Source organism: Phyllobates terribilis, unplaced genomic scaffold (assembly GCF_046119375.1).
Source record: "Phyllobates terribilis strain yellow unplaced genomic scaffold, ASM4611937v1 Scaffold_2__4_contigs__length_985480577, whole genome shotgun sequence".
NCBI classification, from domain to species: domain Eukaryota; kingdom Metazoa; phylum Chordata; class Amphibia; order Anura; family Dendrobatidae; genus Phyllobates; species Phyllobates terribilis.
The window spans coordinates 125,138,637-125,160,819 of NW_027362762.1; the positions used below are offsets into that span (position 1 = coordinate 125,138,637).

The following is a 22,183-nucleotide window of genomic DNA, read 5'->3' on the forward strand; positions in this document are numbered from 1 at the left end:
CTTTAAAAAAGCCGGCCGGCAATTCAGCATCTGTACCCGACAATTTAGAATAGAAGGAATAGAGAATCACACATAGATTAGATAGATAGAAACATGTCAGTCACATATATAAGAAGTACAGTGACAGTGTTGATTACTGTATTTGTCATTTAATGTTAAAATAAAGGATTTATTTTAAAAAAAATGGGCGTGGGGTTCCCCTTAATTTTAGTCTCTAGCGGAGGTTAAGCAGACGGCTGGGGCAGATGTTTGAAGCCTGGGAAGTGGGTAATACCCACGGAGCTCCCCAGGCTACTAATATCAGCCCCCAGCTGAATACCTAGCCTTTACTAGCTATTAAAATGGGGGACCCCCCCAAAAAATGACGTGGGGTCCCCCCTATTTTAATAGCTAGCAAAGGCTAGGCAGACAGCTGAGGGCTGATATTAATAGCCCAGGAAGGGTGCCATGAATATTGGCCCCCTCCCAGGCTAGAAACACCAGCCGTCAGCCGCCCCAGAAATGGCGCATCCATAGGATGCGCCAATTCTGGCACTTAGCCTCGCTCTTCCACGCTGCCCTGGTGCGGTGGCAGGGGGTAATAGGGCTGGGGTTGATGTCAGCTTATAATGCCAGCTGACATCAAGCCCAGGTTAGTAATGGAGAGGCGTCTATAAGACACCCCCATTACTAACCCCATAGTCAAAGTTAAAAAAAAAAACACAAACACCCAGAATAAAGTCCTTTAATTGAAATAAACACACAATTCTTTATTGTTCTAAATTAAACCATACTTACCACCATGCCCATTCCAGCTGAAGCCAACGATCTCCTGCAATAAAAGAAAAATAATAAAGCAACCTCATCCTTACCTTTCCATGGTTCCCAGGACAGCTTCAGCTCTGCTACATTGAGATGACAGGCTGGACCGCAGCAGAACGCTGCCATCCAGCCTGTCATCCCGCAGACACTGAGAAGCGCAGGCATGCTTGCGCTCCTCAGTGTCTCTCTGTGACGGCATAAAGATGAGCCGAGGTCATGTCCAATGAACTCAGCTCACCTCGTGCACGTCACTGACAGCGTGGGAGAATTCTCACGCTGTATCGCTGAGTGCAGGAGAATTCTCCCACGCTGTCAGTGACGTGCATGAGGTGAGCTGAGTTCATTGGACATGAGCTCACCTCATGCACGTCACTGACAGCGTGGGAAAATTCTCACCTGAAGCGCTGAGTGCAGGAGAATTTTCCCACGCTGTCAGTGACGTGCATGAGGCTGATATTTAAATTTGGCGCACAAATCGGTGATTGGTCGCGGGCAGCATCCGCGACCAATCAGCACGGTAGTGTTTAACTTTGGTGGCAAGATCAGTGATTGGTCGCGCGCCAAGACCGCGACCAATCACCGATTTGGGCGCCACATTTAAATATCGGCCGCGACCAATCAGCACAGCGTTGTTTAAATGTGGATCCAAGATCGGTGATTGGTCGCGGCCGATATTTAAATGTGGCGCCCAAATCGGTGATTGGTCGCGCGCCAAGACGGCGACCAATCACTGATCTTGCCACCAAAGTTAAACACTACCGTGCTGATTGGTCGCGGACGCTGCCCGCGACCAATCACCGATTTGTGCGCCAAATTTAAATATCCGACCAATCAGCACAGTAGTGTTTAACTTTGGCGGCAAGATCAGTGATTGGTCGCGGTCAAGACGGCGACCAATCACCGATTTGTGCCGCACATTTAAATAGCGGCCGCGACCAATTGGATGTCAGCGCCGCTGCCTGTGCGGATACTTCCGCTGCGAGAACCCGGGACATGAGCGGGCGCTCGCAGCAGAAATATCCGGACCCGCAGCGCCGCTCCCCGGTCCTCCCTTCACACGCTAGCCGCTGATGTCCCCACAGTATCTGCATGGTGTTACAAAGGTCCGGACATTTGTGTTATAAATCGCTGATTGGTCGTTGGCGCTGCCCGCGACCAATCACCGATTTGGGCGCCAAATTTAAATATCAGCCGCGACCAATCACCGATTTGGGCGCCAAATTTAAATATCCTCCGCTACCAATCACCCATCTTGGCTCCACATTTAAACACCGCTGTACTGATTGGTCGCGGACGCTATTTAAATGTGGCGCCAAAATCGGTGATTGGTCGCGGGCAGCGCCCGCGACCAATCAGCGATTTTTAACACAAATGTCCGGATCTTTGTAACACCATGCGGATACTGTGGGGACATCAGCGGCTAGCGTGTGAAGGGAGGACCGGGGAGCGGCGCTGCGGGTCGGGATACTTCTCATGCGAGCAGTCGCTCATCTTCTCGCAACGGAAGTATCCGACCAGGCAGCGGTGCTCCCCGGTCCTCACCAATACGATTAGCTGATTGGTCGCGCTCTCCGCACGCGACCAATCAGTGATCTTGGCGCTAAAGCTAAACACCGCTCTGCTGATTGGTCGCGGACGCTGCCCGCGACCAATCACCGATTTGGGCGCCACATTTAAATAGCGGCCGCGACCAATCAGCGAGCTTGGCGCCAAATTTAAACAACGCTCTGCTGATTGGTCGCGGACGCCAGACGCGTCCAATCAGTGAGATTGGCGCCAAATTTAAACAACGCTCTGCTGATTGGTCGCGGACTCCAGCCGCGACCAATCAGCGAGATTGGCGCCAAATTTAAACCCCGCTCTGCTAATTGGTCGCGGATGCCGGCCGCGACTAATCAGCATTATTGGCGCCAAATTTAAACACCGCTCTGCTGATTGATCGCGGTCGCCGTCCGCGACCAATCAGTAGTATCGGCGACAAATTTAAACCCTGCTCGGCTGATTGGTCGCGGCCGGCAACCGTGACCAATCAGCAGTATTGGCGCCAAATTTAAACTCCGCTCTGCTGATTGGTCACAGTTGCCTTCCGCGACCAATCAGCGATTTTGACGCCAAATTTAAACACCGCTCTGCTGAAAGGTCGAGGTCGTGACCAATCACCATTATTGGCGCCAAATTTAAACACCGCTTTGCTGATTGGTCGCAACCACAACCTATCAGCATTATTGGCGCAAAATTTAAACCCCGCTCTGCTGATTAGTCGCGACCGCCGGCCGTGACCAATCAGTGATATAGTCGCCAAATTTCAACACCGCTTTGCTGATTGGTCGCGGTTGCTGGCCGCGACCAGTCTGCGATTTTGGCGCCAAATTTAAACACCGCTCTGCTGATTGCGCCGGGTCTGCCGCATACATATTCTAGAATACCCGATGCGTTAGAATCGGGCCACCATCTAGTTTCATGAAATAATTTTAAAAAAAATTGACGTGGGGCTTCGCACTATATTTGTGTCCAGCCAGGTACAGCAGGCAGGAACGGGCTGCCCCCAACCACCAGCTGCCTATTTGTACCTGGCCGGACACAACAATATAGGGAAGCCCTTTTTTTCTTAATTATTTCATGAATTTCATGAAATAATTAAAAAAAAAATACGTGGGGCTTCGCCCTATTTTTGTGTCCAGCCAGGTACAACTAGGCAGCTGGGGGCTGGAATCTGCAGCGCAGGGAGGCCCAAGCTTTCTGGGTCCCCACAGCTGCAAATTGCAGTCCGCAGCCACCCCGGAAAATGGCGCGTTCATAGAAGCGCCATCTTCTGGCGCTGTACCCAACTCATCCAGGGCCCTGGTGCGGTGGCTCACTGGGTAATAAAGGGGTTAGGGCCAGCTTGGCATTATCAGCTGGCCCTAAGCCCGAAATTCATGGGGTCACGCCAATATTAGACATGACCACTATGAATTTCTAGTAAAGTTTTTAAAAAAAACACAACACCCAGAAAAAAGTCCTTTAATTGAAATAAACACACAATTCTTTATTGTTCTAAATTAAACCATACTTACCATCACGCCCATTCCAGCTGAAGCCAACGATCTCCTGCAATAAAAGTAAAATAATAAAACAACCTCATCCTTACCTTTCCATGGTTCCCAGACAGCTTCAGCTCTGCTACATCGAGATGACAGGCTGGACCGTAGCAGAACGCTGCCATCCAGCCTGTCATCCCGCAGACACTGAGAAGTGCAGGCATGCTTGCGCTCCTCAGTGTCTGGCTGTGACGGCATAAAGATGAGCCGAGGTCATGTCCAATGAACTCGGCTCACCTCATGAACGTCACTGACAGCGTGGGAAAATTCTCACGCTGAAGCGCTGAGTGCAGGAGAATTCTCCCACGCTGTCAGTGACGTGCATGAGGTGAGCCGAGTTCATTGTCGGCTCATCTTTATGCCGTCACAGCGAGACACTGAGGAGCGCAAGCATGCCTGCGCTTCTCAGTGTCTGCGGGATGACAGGCTGGATGGCAGCGTTCTGCTGCGGTCCAGCCTGTCATCTCAATGTAGCAGAGCTGAAGCTGTCCTGGGAACCATGGAAAGGTAAGGATGAGGTTGCTTTATTATTTTACTTTTATTGCAGGAGATCGTTGGCTTCAGCTGGAATGGGCGTGGTGGTAAGTATGGTTTAATTTAGAACAATAAAGGATTGTGTCTTTATTTCAATTAAAGGACTTTATTCTGGGTGTTTTTGTTTTCTTTTAACTTTGACTATGGGGTTAGTAATAGGGGTGTCTTATAGACGCCTCTCCATTACTAACCTGGGCTTGATGTCAGCTGGCATTATAAGCTGACATCAACCCCAGCCCTATTACCCCACTGCCACCGCACCAGGGCAGTGGGAAGAGCGAGGCTAAGTGCCAGAATTGGCGCATCCTATGGATGCGCCATTTCTGGGGCAGCTGACGGCTGGTGTTTCTAGCCTGGGAGGGGGCCAATATTCATGGCACCCTTCCTGGGCTATTAATATCAACCCCCAGCTGTCTGCCTAGCCTTTGCTAGCTATTAAAATAGGGGGGACCCCATGTCATTTTTTGGGGGGGGGTCCCCCATTTTAATAGCTAGTAAAGGCTAGGTATTCAGCTGGGGGCTGATATTAGTAGCCTGGGAAGCTCCGTGGGTATTACCCCCTTCCCAGGCTTCAAACATCTGCCCCAGCCGTCTGCTTAACCTCCGCTAGAGACTAAAATTACGGGGAACCCCACGCCAATTTTTTTTTAAATAAATCCTTTATTTTAACACTAAATGACAAGTATAGTAATCAACACTGTCACTGTACTTATTATATATGTGACTGACAAGTTTCTATCTATCTAATCTATGTGTGATTCTCTATTCTTTCTATTCCAAATTGTCAGGTACCGCTGCTGAATTGCCGGCCGGCTTTTTTAAAGAGACAGTGCATGAAAACACTATTATTTTTTTTGATAAATCCTTTACACTAAATGACAAGTACAGTAATCAACACTGTCACTGTGCTTCATATATATGTGGCTGACATGTTTCTATCTATCTAATCTATGTGTGAAGCTCTATTCTTTCGGTTCTAAATTGTCGGGTACCCGTGTATGCCGCTGCTGAATTGCCGGCTTTTCATGTTTCACTGTTGGCACTGTTCCCATCGATTTGGGCAATCACTGTAATGCCACAACCACCATGGCTGTGGCATTACAGTGAGTGGCAGACAATCCCTGCATGATTGGTGCTCTAAATAGCACCAGACATGCAGGACAAGCTTTTGGTGTACGAACAGTTATCGAACATAACCTCGAACAGCCGAATTTTTTGCAAATCGTTCGGGTTCGTCGAACAACTCAAACACCGCCCAAAACAGCTCGAATTTGAAATTGGCGAACAGTTCTAGTCGAACACCGCTCATCTCTACTCGTTACTCGGACCGAGCACCCGAGTATTCGAATTTGCTCGACTCGAGCAACGAGTACCCGAGCATTTTAGTGCTCGTTCATCACTACTGGTCATCCAAATGAGACAATCACCAGCAGGAAATACTAGCATGAAAACACCTGTTACTCTAAAAAGACTGAAGCAAGGATAACAGAAACTAAACAACCGGAGAAAAGGTGTATCTGCGGTGGCTCAGTGGACAGAGAAGCTGACCACAAAGCACAAAGTCAAGGGTTTGAACCCAGACACATGACACCCACTATCTACAGTACATGAAATCATCCAAAGTTTCAGAGATTCTGCAGAATTGAATTTAACAAAGAGAAAGTTGTATAAAAACAGCTCACCAGAGTAGAACAAGCTCCATAATAGACACTTTTCAAGATGCTTTGGAACAGCCTTGTTTACATCCAGAAATAGTATGCTATCTAATGTTAACTCTTAAGAGAAACAAGCCATTCAGCAATTACGTAACAATCCAAATATCATCATTTGAGTATCTTACAAAAGTGGATCACTTGTCATTCTGGACAAAAAATTGTGTTGCAATTTTATTGCTGACCTTTTACAAGACACATCTACATATCATAAACTATATAGAGATCCAAAAACATACAAAAGAAAAATTAACTGGTCTTCTAAAATTAGTGGTCTCTGCTGGCATCCTTTCTACTAAAGAAGTGGACTACCTCCTAAGGAATCACGTGTCTGTCCAATTTTCCAAGAGCTCCCAAAAAGACATAAAGAACAGTTTCCACCTCCACTACATCCTATTGTTGCTGGCATCAACTCTTTAACAGAATGCATGTCTGCCTGGATAGACAATCCTTAACAACTTATGGTTTTACACTCAGATTCGTGAAATTAAACAACTATTTCAACTTACGAATAAACTTAAATGGTCATCTGATCAGATCTGGGTTACTGGTGATGTCACATCACTTTATTTCTATATTCCATATAACAAGTCTCTTGTGGCTCAAGCTTTTCCTTTGCATAAATATAGCATCTATACAAACAGTCTTGGTGAATACATTCTAAAAGTAACTGAATTTTTACTAACCAATAACTTTTGTTAATAATTAATTTTACCTCCAGATACAAGGTTGCCCCATGGGGGTGAAATTCTAACTATCCCTGGAAAATCTGTACACGGTTTGGTGGGAAAAATGATATCCAAATTTACTCACAAATCCTTTTTGAGATAATATTGTATGGTGTGCAAGATACATAGACGATTTATTGTTCATCTGGCATTATGACTTTATGTCCTTTTCCTGATTATACATCTTGTTCAAATAATAATGACATGAACCTAAGTTTTAGGGCTGATGTCCATTTGTCAAAACACACCATTTCTTGATTTATTCCTCTCAGGAAATTACCTTGAAAATAAGGTTACTACTAAACCAACTAGTGGAAACTTATTGATACATGCTACAAGCTGTCATCTAGGTCACATTACAAAAAAATCTTCCTGTTTAGGAATTCATCACGGCATGCAAAGTGTGCTCTGGTGAAACCTATTATAAAAAATGTGACATTATCAAACACAGACTCAAAATCAGAGGTGTGGAGACACAAGGGTCAGTGGGTGCTCTCATCCGCTGGCCTGCTTGTCTTTAGAAAGACCGCATGGACCAGGGTTCATCCCACTGAATGCCTGTTCTCCTTCCCCATGGGCATAATACTACTCAGACAACACATGGTGAGGGTAACACAATGGGGTGATAATTTATTGGGTCACCAACAGTAAATAAAATATAGCACAGTCCCAGCAAATACATAGGATGGTGAAAATGACAGAGTCTCACCTTTCTATTGGCTTGACAGGAATTAAAACTTTGGGGCTTCCGGAGTCAATTACCCCAACCAGTCACACCCCAATTTTGGCATGCACCCACAAAGAGGAGTTAGTAGCAAGCTTAGAAAGCTGACAGAGTACATTGAGGTATGTGGCCAGGTGACCTGATTGCCCCAACCTGGGTTCTCCAAACGTCTCCATAGGTTTAGTAATGGACAATGGATTAAATCTGTATTCTTCCGGTTGGAGCCATGGTGCCTTGGATGCTCTCCTCTAGAGTCTCTGGGTAGAAGGAGATAGGTCCCTTTTATACCCACAGCAGTCCTTCAGGCCATTATCCACAGCTTTGGGGGGAGGTGGGAGGAGGTCATCTCTCATTGTTCGAGTGTTCAATTAGCCTGCATATTTTGTTCTTCAATGATTGCAGAACAACAAGCTACAGGGACTGAGATAATAGGTAGTCAGCAAACATTCACCAAATTAACAAACAACGATTGTTTAATTAATCTGCGCCTCTGTCTCTCAATAACAGCAGAACAATAAGCAATAAGAAATACACACACTTACACACCTTGGCATGCCATAAGTTATCTTATTAGTGGTTGTCTGCTGAAGGTTCTGCCACACTGAATGCACTTTTGCACACTAATCATCAATTTCTGCTAATGGCAGCTCCCTTTGTAATTGCCAACCAATGACATTACAGATGTATTCAAAAAGAGACGAGTCTGGAGACCCTGCATGGAAGCGGGGTTAAGCTACACAGGCTGCTTACATGAGCAAGACATGGTCTGGTGTTGTAATGTTGAATAATGGCACTTGGGACACATTCACATTCCCTCGTGAATGCTTCTTCATGATTCTTCCCACATGTTCCCCAAGCCAATGTCTGGCTGTCATTGCATCCACGTCAAAAGTGAGACTCATCGCTGAAGAAAGTAGACCTCCATGGCTGTGTAGCTCTGCACCATGATAGCCATTGAGAGGTCAGTGGAATGGAACCTCTGTTACTGGATGTCCGGCTTGTAGCCCAATGTTATGGAAATGCCTTCTGATGGTTTCTGTAGACATTGTTTAATGCCTTAGGCTTGGTATGTGACGTATAGAATGAATAATGAGCCATTGTTCAAATCTGATAAGATCACATGGACAACATCATAAATAGGATTTCATTGTGGAGCATTAAACCGGATTTACTCCTGGGATTATGGTGTGGGTTGGCATAAGGTATGATAGCCAGAACCCTTGAGTCTTTATTCCAGGTACCCTTATAATTCTGTGCTACACTAACTTGATAGTGGAACCAGCAGTAGGGCCATTTCTGCAACGTGTCCCAGAAATCCTTTTTCAACAGCAAAAGACCACTTGTTGCTCATGCTATTGTGAGAAGCCTTCATGGCCTAAGTGTGCTATGGCCTGCAGCATCTCTGGACTTGCCTGAATATTTGAAATATCATTGGTCACCAAAGCCGCTGCACCACTGTTTCCCAGCTTTCTTCCTATGCACAGTGTATGCAGAGAACTGCTGGATATGCAGCAGATAAAACAGCAATTTTATGAAAATTACAGCAAGCAGCCCAGTAAGTGACACATTGCTGGAATCAGAGTCTCTGCACCTACATTATGCTGTCTGAGATGGGATAGAAAAAACCCTGGTGACAAATCCACTTTAAAGAAGACCTGTCATCTCTCCTGTTTTAGAATATATTTGTTTTCCCAATAAACCAAAAATTCTGGAGAATGTTTTCTTAGAACTCTAAGAAATGTAATTTTTCTTGTCATGGTATGACCCTACATACAGGTACATCGACTCCTGATTAAGAACAATGCTACAAATAAGAATTCTGAGATGTAAACATATCTCACTTTGAATGTATTTGCATGTATTTAAATAAAGTTTTGGAATTTAACTTACGGAGGTGCTGAGTGACCTTGCCCAATTTACGGTTCCCTATTTTTCCTGCTTGTAACTTGTCAACTTGAAAGCACCACTCCAGCGTTTTGGTTATTTTTCAGCACTGGAGTGACGCTTTAAATGTAAGCCCCCTGCCCCGTTCTTATACTCACCTTCCAGCTGCTTCACCTTATACCGATGCCGCTCCGGTCCTGCGGTGCCATCTTGTGCAAGTCATTCAGAAGTTACGTCACAAGTGCTCAATGCAATTCTATGAAAGTCAGAACAAGGCTCTCATAGAGATTGATAAGTGTCCTCCAGCTCGCTCCACGAAACATTGGAGCTGCTAGAAGGTCATTTTTCGCCGGAGACCGACAGGAGCGACCCTGGAAATGGATGAAGGCGGCAGATGAGTATGAGACAGGGAAAATACATTTAAAGCGCCACTCCAGCCTTGCAATAAAAAAATCCTCTGGAGTGGCGCCTTAAGAACTGACTTTTAACTTGTTGCCTTATCTATCCCACTTCTTGACAAGTGACATTGCCACAAGATAAACAATGTTATCAATGTCACCTTTCTATCTGAAGAGGGTTTCATCAGAGAAAGAATTTACCATAAAAGTTTTACCATAGTCCTCTGCAGTCCAATCCCTGTACTTCCTGCAAAGTTATTTCAACGTTCAAGAAATGGGTGGACAAATGAAAATGCGGAAACTGCAATGACCTCCAAGCAATGATTAGGAGAGAATGGGTTGTCATCAGTCAGGATGTCGCTCAGAAGCTGATATCCAGCTGCCAGGGAAAAATTGAGACGTCTTGAAAATCAAATGGTCAACAATCGAAATATTGAGACTTTACATAAACTTGATGTATTTGTCAATCAAGAGTTAAAATGCTCATACGGCTAATGCACACGTTGAGTATTTGCAGCAGATTTTCTGCGCCAAAAACCAGAGTATTGGAAACAAAAAAACTGCGGAAAGCTCAAGTTTTTAATGCATTGTTACTTGAGTTTTTGATGTGTGTTTTTTGCATCTTTCCCCAAAACGTTGCGATTATGTTGAAGGAATTAAGATGCTGCAGATTTGAAAAAAAAAGCTTTAATGGTTCAAGTCCACAAGATAAAAAATAAGCATCATGTGCATGAGATTTCATAAATCTTTTTCTCTTTGCAGGTACTGTAAAGTGCAGCATTTTTTTTTACTTTTAAAAACGAGCAAAAATACGAGGAAAAACTTTAGTGTGCGAACAAACTAATAATTGTAGTTTAGTTATAGTTACATCTGGCTAATAGATCTAAAAACACTGACGCAACAAAATTTGTGTAAACCAAAATTTGTGTTTGTTTCAAAACTTTGGGCCATGACTATAGTGAGTATATACACAGATCAGGCGTAACATTGGAACCACTGAGAGGTGGCACTTGTCAAGAAATGGGATATTTTAGTTACAGTATTGTTTAAAATATTGCCTTAGTATTTAATTTACAATCTAAAGGAATCTGTACAATTTTAAATTATGTAAATTATTACTATTTTTCCTCATAGATTCCTTTTTGTTTCATATTTCACCATACATTTATATCATATAATTCTAGTATCTCCTACTATGACTGAGATGAGCACAAACCTTTTTACTAGAGAATGAGAAACACTAAGCAAAGCTTTAAATACTTCACTGCATGATTTCCTGAAGACAAGCCTGTAATGCTGCATTTATTACATTAAGATGCCTTCCGCTGATTTCTTGCTGTTGTGCAATATTTCTGTCATTTTGATGAATTGTGTTTTTTTTCAGCACAAAATAACCATTTTATGTTATATTTATTAGATTGTTACTATTTCTTAAGATTTCAGGCATCATTTAAAAGATATTATAAATATAGATTTTGGCTTCTTTATCATTTTTTTTTCACAGCCACACTTAAGAATGTCAGCCACTCTCATTAAGGCAAAAGTCTGCAAAAAAAAACTATTAAAAAAAAAATGCAAATGCTACAAAACAAAATAGCATGATGGCATTATGCATCTATGCTGAGTGGTGATGCCATTAAAGTATGGCATGTGATCGCTCTGAGTACTGATTGGCTGCAGCAGTCACAGACTGGTCATTTTTAAAGATGCACGCCATGGATATTTATTTTCATTAAATCTGTGTATATGTGCATGTAGTATAGAGTGAGTATATTAATATATTCACCTATCAAGCCAGGTCGTCTTCAGACGAGTTAGGTCACACTGTGCTCTGTGTGACCCGGAAGTGGCTTTTACAATGTAAGTCTATGGAGCATCAGAATGAGACTTCATAGACTTATATTGTAAAAGAGACCTCCGGCTCCTGCTTAGGGTGAATCGGCAAGTCTGAAGAGCGGTGATGTCACTGAGAAGAGGAGCAGAACGATGCTGGACACATGAGATGGTGGCGGTAGTTGAGTATATTAATACACTCACACTACCCTACATGCAGATATACAGTGATCCTGACTTATCGTGGGTAATACGTACTAGACCCCCCCCCTGCGATAGTTGAAAATTCGCAAAGTAGGAACCTTACATTTATTTTAGTATTTATATATATTTCAAAGCTTTATAAACCCTTCCCATACACGTATAAACCGTTCCCAGTCCCTTAATAATTTGTTCCCATTCATAGGGCTTGCAATAAATTCAGTCTTTAAGGAAAATTTCACAAAACACAACACCGGAGAGCAAAACTACGCACAGCGATCGGAGGTAGGGTTGAAGTGGACAAGGCGAGATGCTGAACGTATGCGCACAGTACGGAATACCAGACAGACTGATGCTACGATTACAGAGCCAATCCACGCCCAGGATACATAAGCAATACTCTGGTTGGTCGCCTTCCATCAATCAGCCAATCATGTGCCGTGTACAGTACCACAAATTCCCGCGATATAGCAAAAAATCCGCAATAAATAAATATACTCCCGCGATAGATGAGGCTGCAATAATTGAACAGCGATATAGAAAGGGGCTACTGTACACAGATTTAATGAAAAAAATATTCATAGATGTGCTTCTTTAAACAACGATAGGGAGTATTGCCTGTGCCTGCAATGGAAAGAAAAAAAAATAGTGTTTTTGTTTTCATTTACCACATTTTCAGCTGTTTTTAATTTTTTTTTTTTAAAGTTCGATAACCTTTTAAAGGTGATTACATTTAAGGAACACTAATAGTTAGCTGAAAACACTTAAGGACTTGTTCTCAAGTTGTTTCTTCAGGAGTGCGCCTCCTCTCTACCTACCGGTTTCCTGCTTGCAAGGAGTGGTGCACTACTGATGACTGATAATTTAGACCAGTGGCATAGTCGCATTATTGGCCTGAACTCTGGAACCTATGGAATTTTACTCATTTAACAAGATCAGATAACCTCTTTAAAAGTAAAAAATAAGAGTAAAAATAAATATTAGGCATCTTAAAGAGGACCTTCCACTATATACATGATGTAGCATTGGCTGTAGAATGGAATACTGAGTTAACTTTTTACGTCCAAGTGGGTGCTATCAGATAGTTTTTACTGGGGCGTGTATTCTTCTCCTTGTATGAGGCCGAAACACAGCAGAAAAAGAACACGCCCCCACCATAGCTTAGGTTTCTCTGCATTTGAGATTTAATGACACATCTCTGATCTCCTGGTCAATCCGCCTACATAATTATAAAGTGCAGCTGAGTTTAGCTGTGTCACATTCCAAATCCTTCTATCAGCATTTCTCCTCCATAGCACTGCTATGCTATTTTACATCATCTCCACCCCTACACTGTGTGTACGGAAATGAGGCTCAAAGTCACAATATAGCACTAATGTTTGTTGTGCTCACAGCATCTAGTAATTCATTCTGCAGTGAGAGCAGAGGTGATGTCATTACATCTCACATGGAAGTAGCTGTTGTGCTATCACTGCAGAGTGATAACAATTTGCCGTTATTAAAACAGATATTAGTGTGACTCATCTTTGGAGAGGAGGTGTGGGGAAGCGGCAGTAAAATAGATTGGACAATGTTCTGAGATGAGGAGAGCTGATAGAAGGATTTGCAATGTGACACTGCTATATTTAGCTGTGCTGCCCCCCCCCCCACATCAACCTTAAAAGGAAAGTGTGAGTCATCTGTGCTCAAATTTCCCAATACTTTCTAATTATGCAGAAGGTTAGACCAGGAGGTCAAAGCTGTATCTTTACAACTCACAAACTTAAGCTCTGGTGAGGGCTTGTTCTTTTTCTGCTGTGTTGCTGCCTGCTTAAGATTGAGCAGCTCATACAGGGAAAAGTATACACCCTCAATAAAACTATCTAATAACACCCATGTGGACGTAAAATAACTCGGGTGCCAAATACCGTACTTTGATTGCTAATATCTTTGCAACGTAGAGGAGAAATTTTTAAAAAGTTATATTCCTCTCTGCAGCCATTATTACAACGTGTGTCCAGTTCAACATGAAAAAATGTACGAAAAGTCCTCTTTAATGTGTTTCCTCTTTGTTACATTTGTATTATGTTGTGGTGTTTGTTGCGGTACTTCCAACTGCACTGTATAATTTGTATATTGTACCTCATTTTATTGTTATACGTGGTAGCATTTCTCTCACTTGTAGCAGGTTGACCAAAATAACTATTGGGACACTGCCTTCCGAATATAAATTCTAAAAATGAAGGAAAGGTCCCCTCAGTCATTTTGCTACAGGTATAATTAGCCATAGATTCCATTGTCTGGAAACCCTGCAGAGATATTATTAAGATATCTCATTGGGCAGTAGAGTTCACTGATAGGACCTCCTGTAAGTAAGGATTGGTTAGAGCTAGAGGTCAGCAGATGGATCCACTGCAGATTGACTTCTACTCAAAGTTTCTAAAATTCACAAGAGGTTAGCTCAAGAAAATTATTTATAATTTATTCCCAGGATAGCTAATAAATGTATGATTGCTAGAGGTCCCACCAGTGAGACCCCAACAATCACTAGAGAGCAGGCTCTGATTCCCATTCAAGAGAGTTTAAAGGAAGCAATGGTCACATATTTACATGGCTTCTCTTTTCAATTTTTTTTCTGCAACTCACACCCCAAATTGGTGGGACCTCTAGCAATCATACATTTATCAGCTATCCTGGGGACAAATTATAAATAATTTTCTTGAGCTAACCTCTTGTGGTTTATACAAATAATACAGGTGAATCTCACTAAATTAGAATATAATCAAAAAGTTAATTTATTTCAGTTCTTCAATACAGAAAGTGAAGCTCATATATTATATAGAGTCATTACAAATAGAGTGATCTATTTCAAGTGTTTATTTCTGTTAATGTTGATGATTATGGCTTACAGCCAATGAAAACACAAAAGTCATTATCTCAGTAAATTAGAATACTTTATAGCAACAGCTTGAAAAATGTTTTTAAAATCCAAAATGTTGGCCTACTGAAATGCATGTTCACTCAGTAAATGCACTCAGTACTTGGTCAGGGCTCCTTTTGAATCAATTACTGCATCAATGCAGCGTGGCATGGAGGCGATCAGCCTGTGGCACTGCTGAGATGTTCTGGAAGTCCAGGTTGCTTTGAAAGCAGCCTTCAGCTCGTCTGCATTGTTGGGTCTGGTGTCTCACATCTTCATCTTGACAATACCCCATAGATTCTCAAGGTCAGGAGAGTTTGCTGGCCAATCAAGCACAGTGATACTGTTATTTATAAACCAGGTATTGGTATTTTTGGCAGTGTGGACAGGTGCCAAATCCTGCTAGAGAATGAAATTTCCATCTCCAAAAAGCTTGTCGGCACAGGGAAGCATGAAGTGCTCTAAAATTTCCTGGTAGACGGCTGCACTGACTTTGGTCTTGATAAAACACAGTGGACCTACACCAGCAGATGACATGGCTCCCCAAACCATCACTGATTGTGGAAACTTCACACTAGATCTCAAGCAGCTTGGATTGTGGCCTCTCCACTCTTCCTCCAAACTCTGGACCTTGATTTCCAAACAAAAATTGGAACTCTTGGATCTTGTGGAGTGTGTCAATGGCTGCCTTCTGGACATCTGTCAAGTCAGCAGCCTTCCCCATGATTGTGGAGCCTACTGAAACAGTCTAAGGGACCTTTTTACATGCTTCGGAAGCCTTTGCAGGTGTTTTTACTACTACACAAATTCCACCTCTGGCAAACCAAGGTACTGCAGGCTCTCACACAAATTTGTTTAAAGTGTGTTGTAGAGACATAGATACAGTCTTGGTCATATGACTTAGTGGGAGTGGTGTGCAGAGTCTTAGCAGTAAAGAGTATTCCATATTTCTGCCAGATACCCACAGAGATATTGAAATCTGAAAAAAGAGACTTCTGCTCATTGAAGGTAAGAACTGCTCACATAGGGTTCAACTCCACAGCAAACAACTCTCTATTTTATGCTGTATGTTGCTCTTTATATGTTTGGGGTGACTGCACATAGGGTTGCATAATGTGGATTATGAATATAAGTGTACACAAGGTTCGTAATGTGGATGATGAGGGATAGATATCCCACATACCCAGCTTTCCAGTAACTGTACTGAGCAAGAGAGATGGGGAATGAACATAATATATGTACAGTATACAGTGTAATGGATATACAGTATCCCACATACCCAGCTTTCCAGTAACTTTCCTGAGCAAGAGAGATGGGGAATGAACATGATATGTACAGTATACAGTGTAATAGATATATCCCACATAACCAGCTTTCCAGTAACTTTCCTAAGCGATTAAATAGTTGGTGAATAAACATGATATATGTGTAATATATAAAGGATAAGGGGACCTCTTAAGCGGACCCTAAATCTGAGTTAAGTCTAAGGGTACGTCCACACGCTGCGGGTGTATGGCGTCTGGAATCCGTATGGAATCTGTACAGATTCTGTACGGACTTTGGCCGCTAAATGCGGCGGTATTCCTGAGTATATATACCAATTGGTCGGCGTATATATGGCAGTAATAGGGTGGAATAGCGGCGGTAGTTCCTTACCACCGCTAATTCCCGCAAGAAGCCGCTGCTGATATTTAGCCACGGTTTCTGCCATTCTAGCATGTCAAATTATCAGACGGATCCTGTCCGTCAAATTGACATGATGTGGTTGAGAATAACGGCAGTCCAGATCAATTTCCGGACGAAAATAATCCAACAAATGACATCAGTACTGGTTTTGCTGGCGACTACGGATCAGCCGCCACAAATCCGGCATGTGTGGACGAGCCATAATTCTCATCTGTTAGGTAATTCTGTCACAGACTTCATGCTTTTTTTGCAATTGGCAAAATTAATTCTATCTTTTCTGCAGGTTTTGAGGTGCTTTTTTTGCGCTCTTATGTGCGGCAAAAGCGCCAAAGAATACGCTGCTTAGATGTTGCAAGAGCAGTCTGACTGCGGTTCAATTCTAACCTATAAGCAATTTCCGTTCGGATTCCGCAAGAAATCCGAGCGTCAAATTGACAAGATGCGGTTGAAAATTGCCGCACTGCGGCCTACTTTCCGCGGCGGCAATTTTACCGCCCTGTGTGAACTGCTTTTTGCAGTTCACACAGGGTATAATGGAGGGCGTGCCCACAGTGGCATTTCCGTGCAAAACCTTGTGAAAAATCCACCACGTCTGAACGTACCCTTAAATGACTTATCAAATTTACTATTTGAGCTTCATTCACACTGCCGCTGTTTTTGTGGCCGCATTTGTGGTCCGTTCTTGCGACCCCCGAGTTTGCAAAAGTGGGCCGCAATTGCGGCCGCTCGAAAGCGGAGTATGTGGAATATATATCCCTTACACTATATAGATATCATGTTCATTCCCCATCTATCTTGCTCAGGAGAGCATCTCCCTCCCCCAGCACCAAGAGCAGCTCATACTGCATTGTTACATTGACTAGTAAGGCTATGTGCCCACGTTGCATTTATGAAGCAGAAAATTTCTGCAACATTTCTGCATGTCCCTTGCCAGAAAATCGCGTGCGTTTTTTGGTCGCGTTTTTGACGCGTTTTTGTATGCGGATTTTACATGCGTTTTTGTAAGCTTATTTCATGCGTTTTTGAGCACAAATAAAGTTATTGAAAAAAAAAAAAAAAAAGATGGAAATCCTGATGTCATTTCCTAGTTCAACCCCTCTTCACCATTTTGTTTTTTGCAAAAGACAGTATGCCACAGGAATTGCAGCCCCTGCGGGTCAGCAGACCATGCCTAAACCTTCTGCTAATGACTTGCTTAAATCTCCTGCACTACAACGTTGAGCAGGTAATATAAACTAAGTTTTTTTGGGGTACATTATTTTTATGTAGTGTGTGTACTAACCTATTATTGTTCTATAGGAGCGTTTAAGGAGGAGAAGACGACCAAAAAAAATTTGGGTGCACCCTATCTTGCAGGAGCGGACGGACAAGGGCCACTTTAATGTTCTCTACCAGGATTTAAGGAGGTAAGATATATGTGAAGAAAGTATAATGTCATCCGTCTATGCTGTTTTTTTAAGGTTTTGTTTGTATACTATGTTCCAAAATTATCTTTTAATATTTTTTTTTTCTCTGTTTACTATAGTTTTCCTGAAAAATTTAAACAGTTCTGCCGTCTGAACATTATTGCATTTGATCGGCTGCTAAGCCTTATGTCTCCTGACCTGGACTTCCAAGACACTGTAATGCGAAGGGCCATCTCTGCTGAGGAAAGGCTGCTCATCACCTTGCGGTAAATTGAATGTTGATTTATATGTACCTGGTTTTGTTCGCCACCCTGCGGTGATGGCTGGTGTACCTGGTTTTGTTAGCCACCCTGTGGTGATGGCTCCACTGTGTCTGTCTTTGTGTACATATTTTTGGCTTGACCATGAGATCACCATGCACAGAGATCAGATTGAAAAGGTCACTGATGTGTAAACTCTAGAGCAAACATCGTAGGCAAACACAGACACAAAGTCAAAACACATTATAAATTGATATGTGTGAACTCAAGAGAAAACAAAAGATGACCAAAAAAGATTGAGAATGTGGAGCCCCCCCCCCCCCCCCCAAAAAAAAGAGCCCATTGTTGGAATAGTTTTTTGTAATAAAGACCTTAATTTTTTAAAAGATGAATTAATAATGGATAATTACTGTTGGCTTGTATTTCTTTTTATGGCTTTTCTAATTATCTATTTTTCCTTTTCAGATTTTTGGCCACAGGAGAGAGCTATACATCACTGCACCTCCAATTTAGGGTTGGTAAATCCACCATTTCCAGAATTGTGAGGTGCACATGTACCGTCATCTGGCAGAAGTTGCAGCCCATCGTGATGCCTTCTCCAACCGAGGAGACTTGGCTGCAGGTCGCAGCAGGCTTTCAAACTGTGGCCAATTTCCCAAACTGCATTGGTGCTGTCGATGGCAAACATGTGAGAGTTCAGCAGCCACCACGATCAGGATCACGCTTCTTTAATTATAAGAAATTTTTTTCTGTGGTCCTGATGGCGGTTGCTGATGCACATTTCAAATTTGTTGCCATTGACGTTGGTGCTTATGGCAGTACTGGGGACTCTTGGGTGTTTAGATCATCACAGATTGGGCTGCAAATTCTTCAAGATGGCGTAACGCTCCCAGCCCCAAGACCTTTGCCGGGTTCCACACATCCAGTTCCTTTTGTGATGGTATCGGATGAGGCATTTCCCTTACAGACCAACCTGCTGCGCCCATACCCACGAAGGGCACTGAATGCCCGGCGGAGGATTTTCAATTATCGGCTGAGTCGTGCACGCAGATATGTGGAATGCACCTTCGGAATCATGTGTAGTCAGTGGAGGATCTTTCACACTGCCATCCAGTTGGATACGGAGACCGTTGACACTGTAATTAAGGCATGCTGTGTACTCCACAACTATGCTCGTGAGTACAGCACCGAGCAAGATGAGGAGTCACAGCTATCTGAATTAATTCCAGTTGTCAACTCCGGTCAGGGAAGGCCATCCAACTCTGGTGCCAGGGTGCGAGAAACCTTCGCTGACTACTTCATGAGTCCTGAAGGTGCCGTGCACTGGCAATACTCCTGTGCTGGTGTTGAGCAGCCTGACCAGCAGAGAAGATCTGATGAACAATAAAAGAAGAACTTCCTCCTTTTTTTTAAAAATAAAAATGTAAAAAAAAATGTTTTTAAAAAAAATAAATTTTGGTTAAACTTAAATTTGTCTAAAATATTTCTTGAATTGCAACCTTCTACATTTTTTTTTTCGACAATACGTCAACGCAAAAGTGAACAACCCACAAAGACCAGAGCCTGTAAATTGGCATTACTACCTAGAGCGCTATTCCCAAGTACTGTCTGCTAAAGTCAACCCTCACCATTGTTATTTGCTTGCGCTAAGAACAGAACTAGCAAATAACAGTGTTGAGAGTAGTATTCATCCAAAAAATAGTTGTGGTCCAAAATATCAAAGTATATTTCTAATTTAAAAACCACTGTATACAGCCGACCACATACGTAGATTAGTTTGAACAAATTTCAAAAATGTAGAGTTCCTCTGACCTGCGCTATGGTGAGCGCAGATCAGGGGAACACTTTTTCATTACAACCCAATCCAACCACATATACACTTGAAAAAAAAAATTAACAGATAGTTTAAATAATTTTTTTAATACGTAATATAGAATAACTGTAAAAAACTTTTTAAAAACACAAAACAACAAACTTCTAGAAAATTTAATCGGACAAACATTGCCCATAACTTGGGAAAAAATTACACACTGTGTACAGCACACCTGTCCTCTAATCAGTTTTGGGCCCTAAAATACGGGCAGCACCTGTAGGTTGTTTAATTATATAAAAAGAAAGACCTTTTCTTACAGTCCCCTACGCCTGATGCCTGGTATAGGTGACCATAAGAAAAGGTCTTTGTTAATTGTCTGATTCTCTAAAACATTGTGTATCTATCGACCTACAGGTGCTGTCTGTATTTGCTAGGGTCCAAAAATGCTGACAGGGAGGGGTAAAATTTTTTAACTACAAGTTTTGAAGGTCTTCTTCAAAGCTGTACCCAGGAAACATTTCTTGAGAAAAAGTAGAGTTGGGGGATGGTCCTCTGATAAATGATGATGCACCATGAGCCATTTGCCGACCATAACTTGGTTGCATATCTTCTGGACGGTATGCTGCAGCAACCTGCCCAAAACGCTGGGTTGCAGCTGCTGGTCGTGGTGGAGGCACACTGGGTTTGAAACAATTAAATATTCCGCATACTACGGCTGGGGGCGAGGGCATAACTGCTGCCTCTTCAATTGCCATGACCATAGCGCCTGCTGCAGTCATGTACATGTTCTGCCTATCTCGTGGCAGAGATCTGATGCGGGCAGCTTGGGCTGAGCAAAATTTATCGATGGCATCTTCCTGGGATGCCCTTTCCACAAGGCTGAGGGTTCGATTTGTGAGTGCTTCAAGCACAATAGTCCCACCCCCGTGGGTTTTGGCCTTTTTTTTGCCCGCCCTTCTCGATGCCACGAGATGAGCAGAACCAGACCCCCTCCCAGTGGGCCTCAACACATCACCAGCAGAGCTTCCAGCGTCACTTGGAGCAGGAGCAGGAGAATCAGTCACCAAACCCGTCCCGATGTCCGCTGGATTGGACAAAGAATGTGAGGGACAACCAGATGCTGAAGATGCCGAAGCAGATGGATCCGGTGAGGAAAGCTGGAAAAAGTCCTCGGATTCCTCCTCTGCTTGCTCTGTGTTTGTGTCCTCTTCTGCTGTTGGGGCCATGATGTTTCCTTCAGTTCTGTATATAATAAAAGATAAATCCCAATGTAAATACAACATTTTTGGAAACATTTCAATTAATATGTTTTGGGAATTTACCTCCGCAAACTCCTACTGGTTAGTATGAAGGCCAGCTCGTCCGCAAAAGGAAATTTTCTTTTTTTGGGTGATGAGCCACTTTGCACCGACTGGTGATACTTCACCAGCCGGTCGGTGACCGATCTCCACCGATTTTTAATATCATACACTGCAATGACACAACCAAAACAATTTATGAACTGCTTTGACACCAAAAAGTGCAATTATAAATAGATATAAAAATAAGTGTAAAAATCAAAACTTACTAATTTCCTCTTGGGCATCACGTTCAGCATTCACCCACTGGGGATACATTTGGCTCAACACAGAGGCCCAGGCGTCTTTTTTCTTCTGCTTGTCTTTGTAGTCAGGACTAGCTCGGTCCCATATTTCGGGATATTTTTCAATCTACAGTGAATAATAACGTGTGTGAATATTATTTTAAAAACAAAATGGAGGAATAAAAGATTAACCCCAAAAAAAAAATTAAATAAACATATGGAGATATGTACGCACACACACCAACACTAACCCCTCACCTATATTGTACGGTTCTTTCACACGTCAATCTCCGGGACGAGAATTGATGCCATTTTCCACACACAGCGGAGACCCACACACAGACCCATTGCAAAGCATGCTCGGTCACACTTATCTGTACTAACGTGGATATGTGGACGTGAGAAATCAACCTTACAGCGTATGCAGGAGCTTTCAGTGAATGAACCTACATACACTGTACAATAATCTTTCACTTTAATAAAATCTTTTAACCAAAAAAAATAAGTGGGCTCACGCATAGCTTTAATAAATAGCAAAGGGAAAGCAGACGGTTGTTGGCTGATGTTATAGTCTGTGAAGTAGCCAATAACCATGGACCCTTCCTTTGCTATTAATACCAGGCCGCAGCAGTTAGCTTAGCC

At 42.8% G+C, this 22,183-nt stretch overlaps 1 protein-coding gene across 1 annotated transcript; it reads right to left on the minus strand.

The window, feature by feature from the left end:
• Positions 1-20,296: 20,296 nt before the first annotated feature.
• Positions 20,297-21,711, minus strand: LOC141250018 (uncharacterized). Its single transcript, XM_073669859.1, has 3 exons — positions 21,527-21,711; positions 21,282-21,429; positions 20,297-21,201 (listed from the first exon to the last, which is right to left on the minus strand). Exons 1-3 carry the CDS (start codon positions 21,573-21,575, stop codon positions 20,433-20,435), a joined length of 966 nt encoding a protein of 321 aa, XP_073525960.1. The 5' UTR covers positions 21,576-21,711; the 3' UTR covers positions 20,297-20,432.
• Between the last annotated feature and the right edge of the window lie 472 nt (positions 21,712-22,183).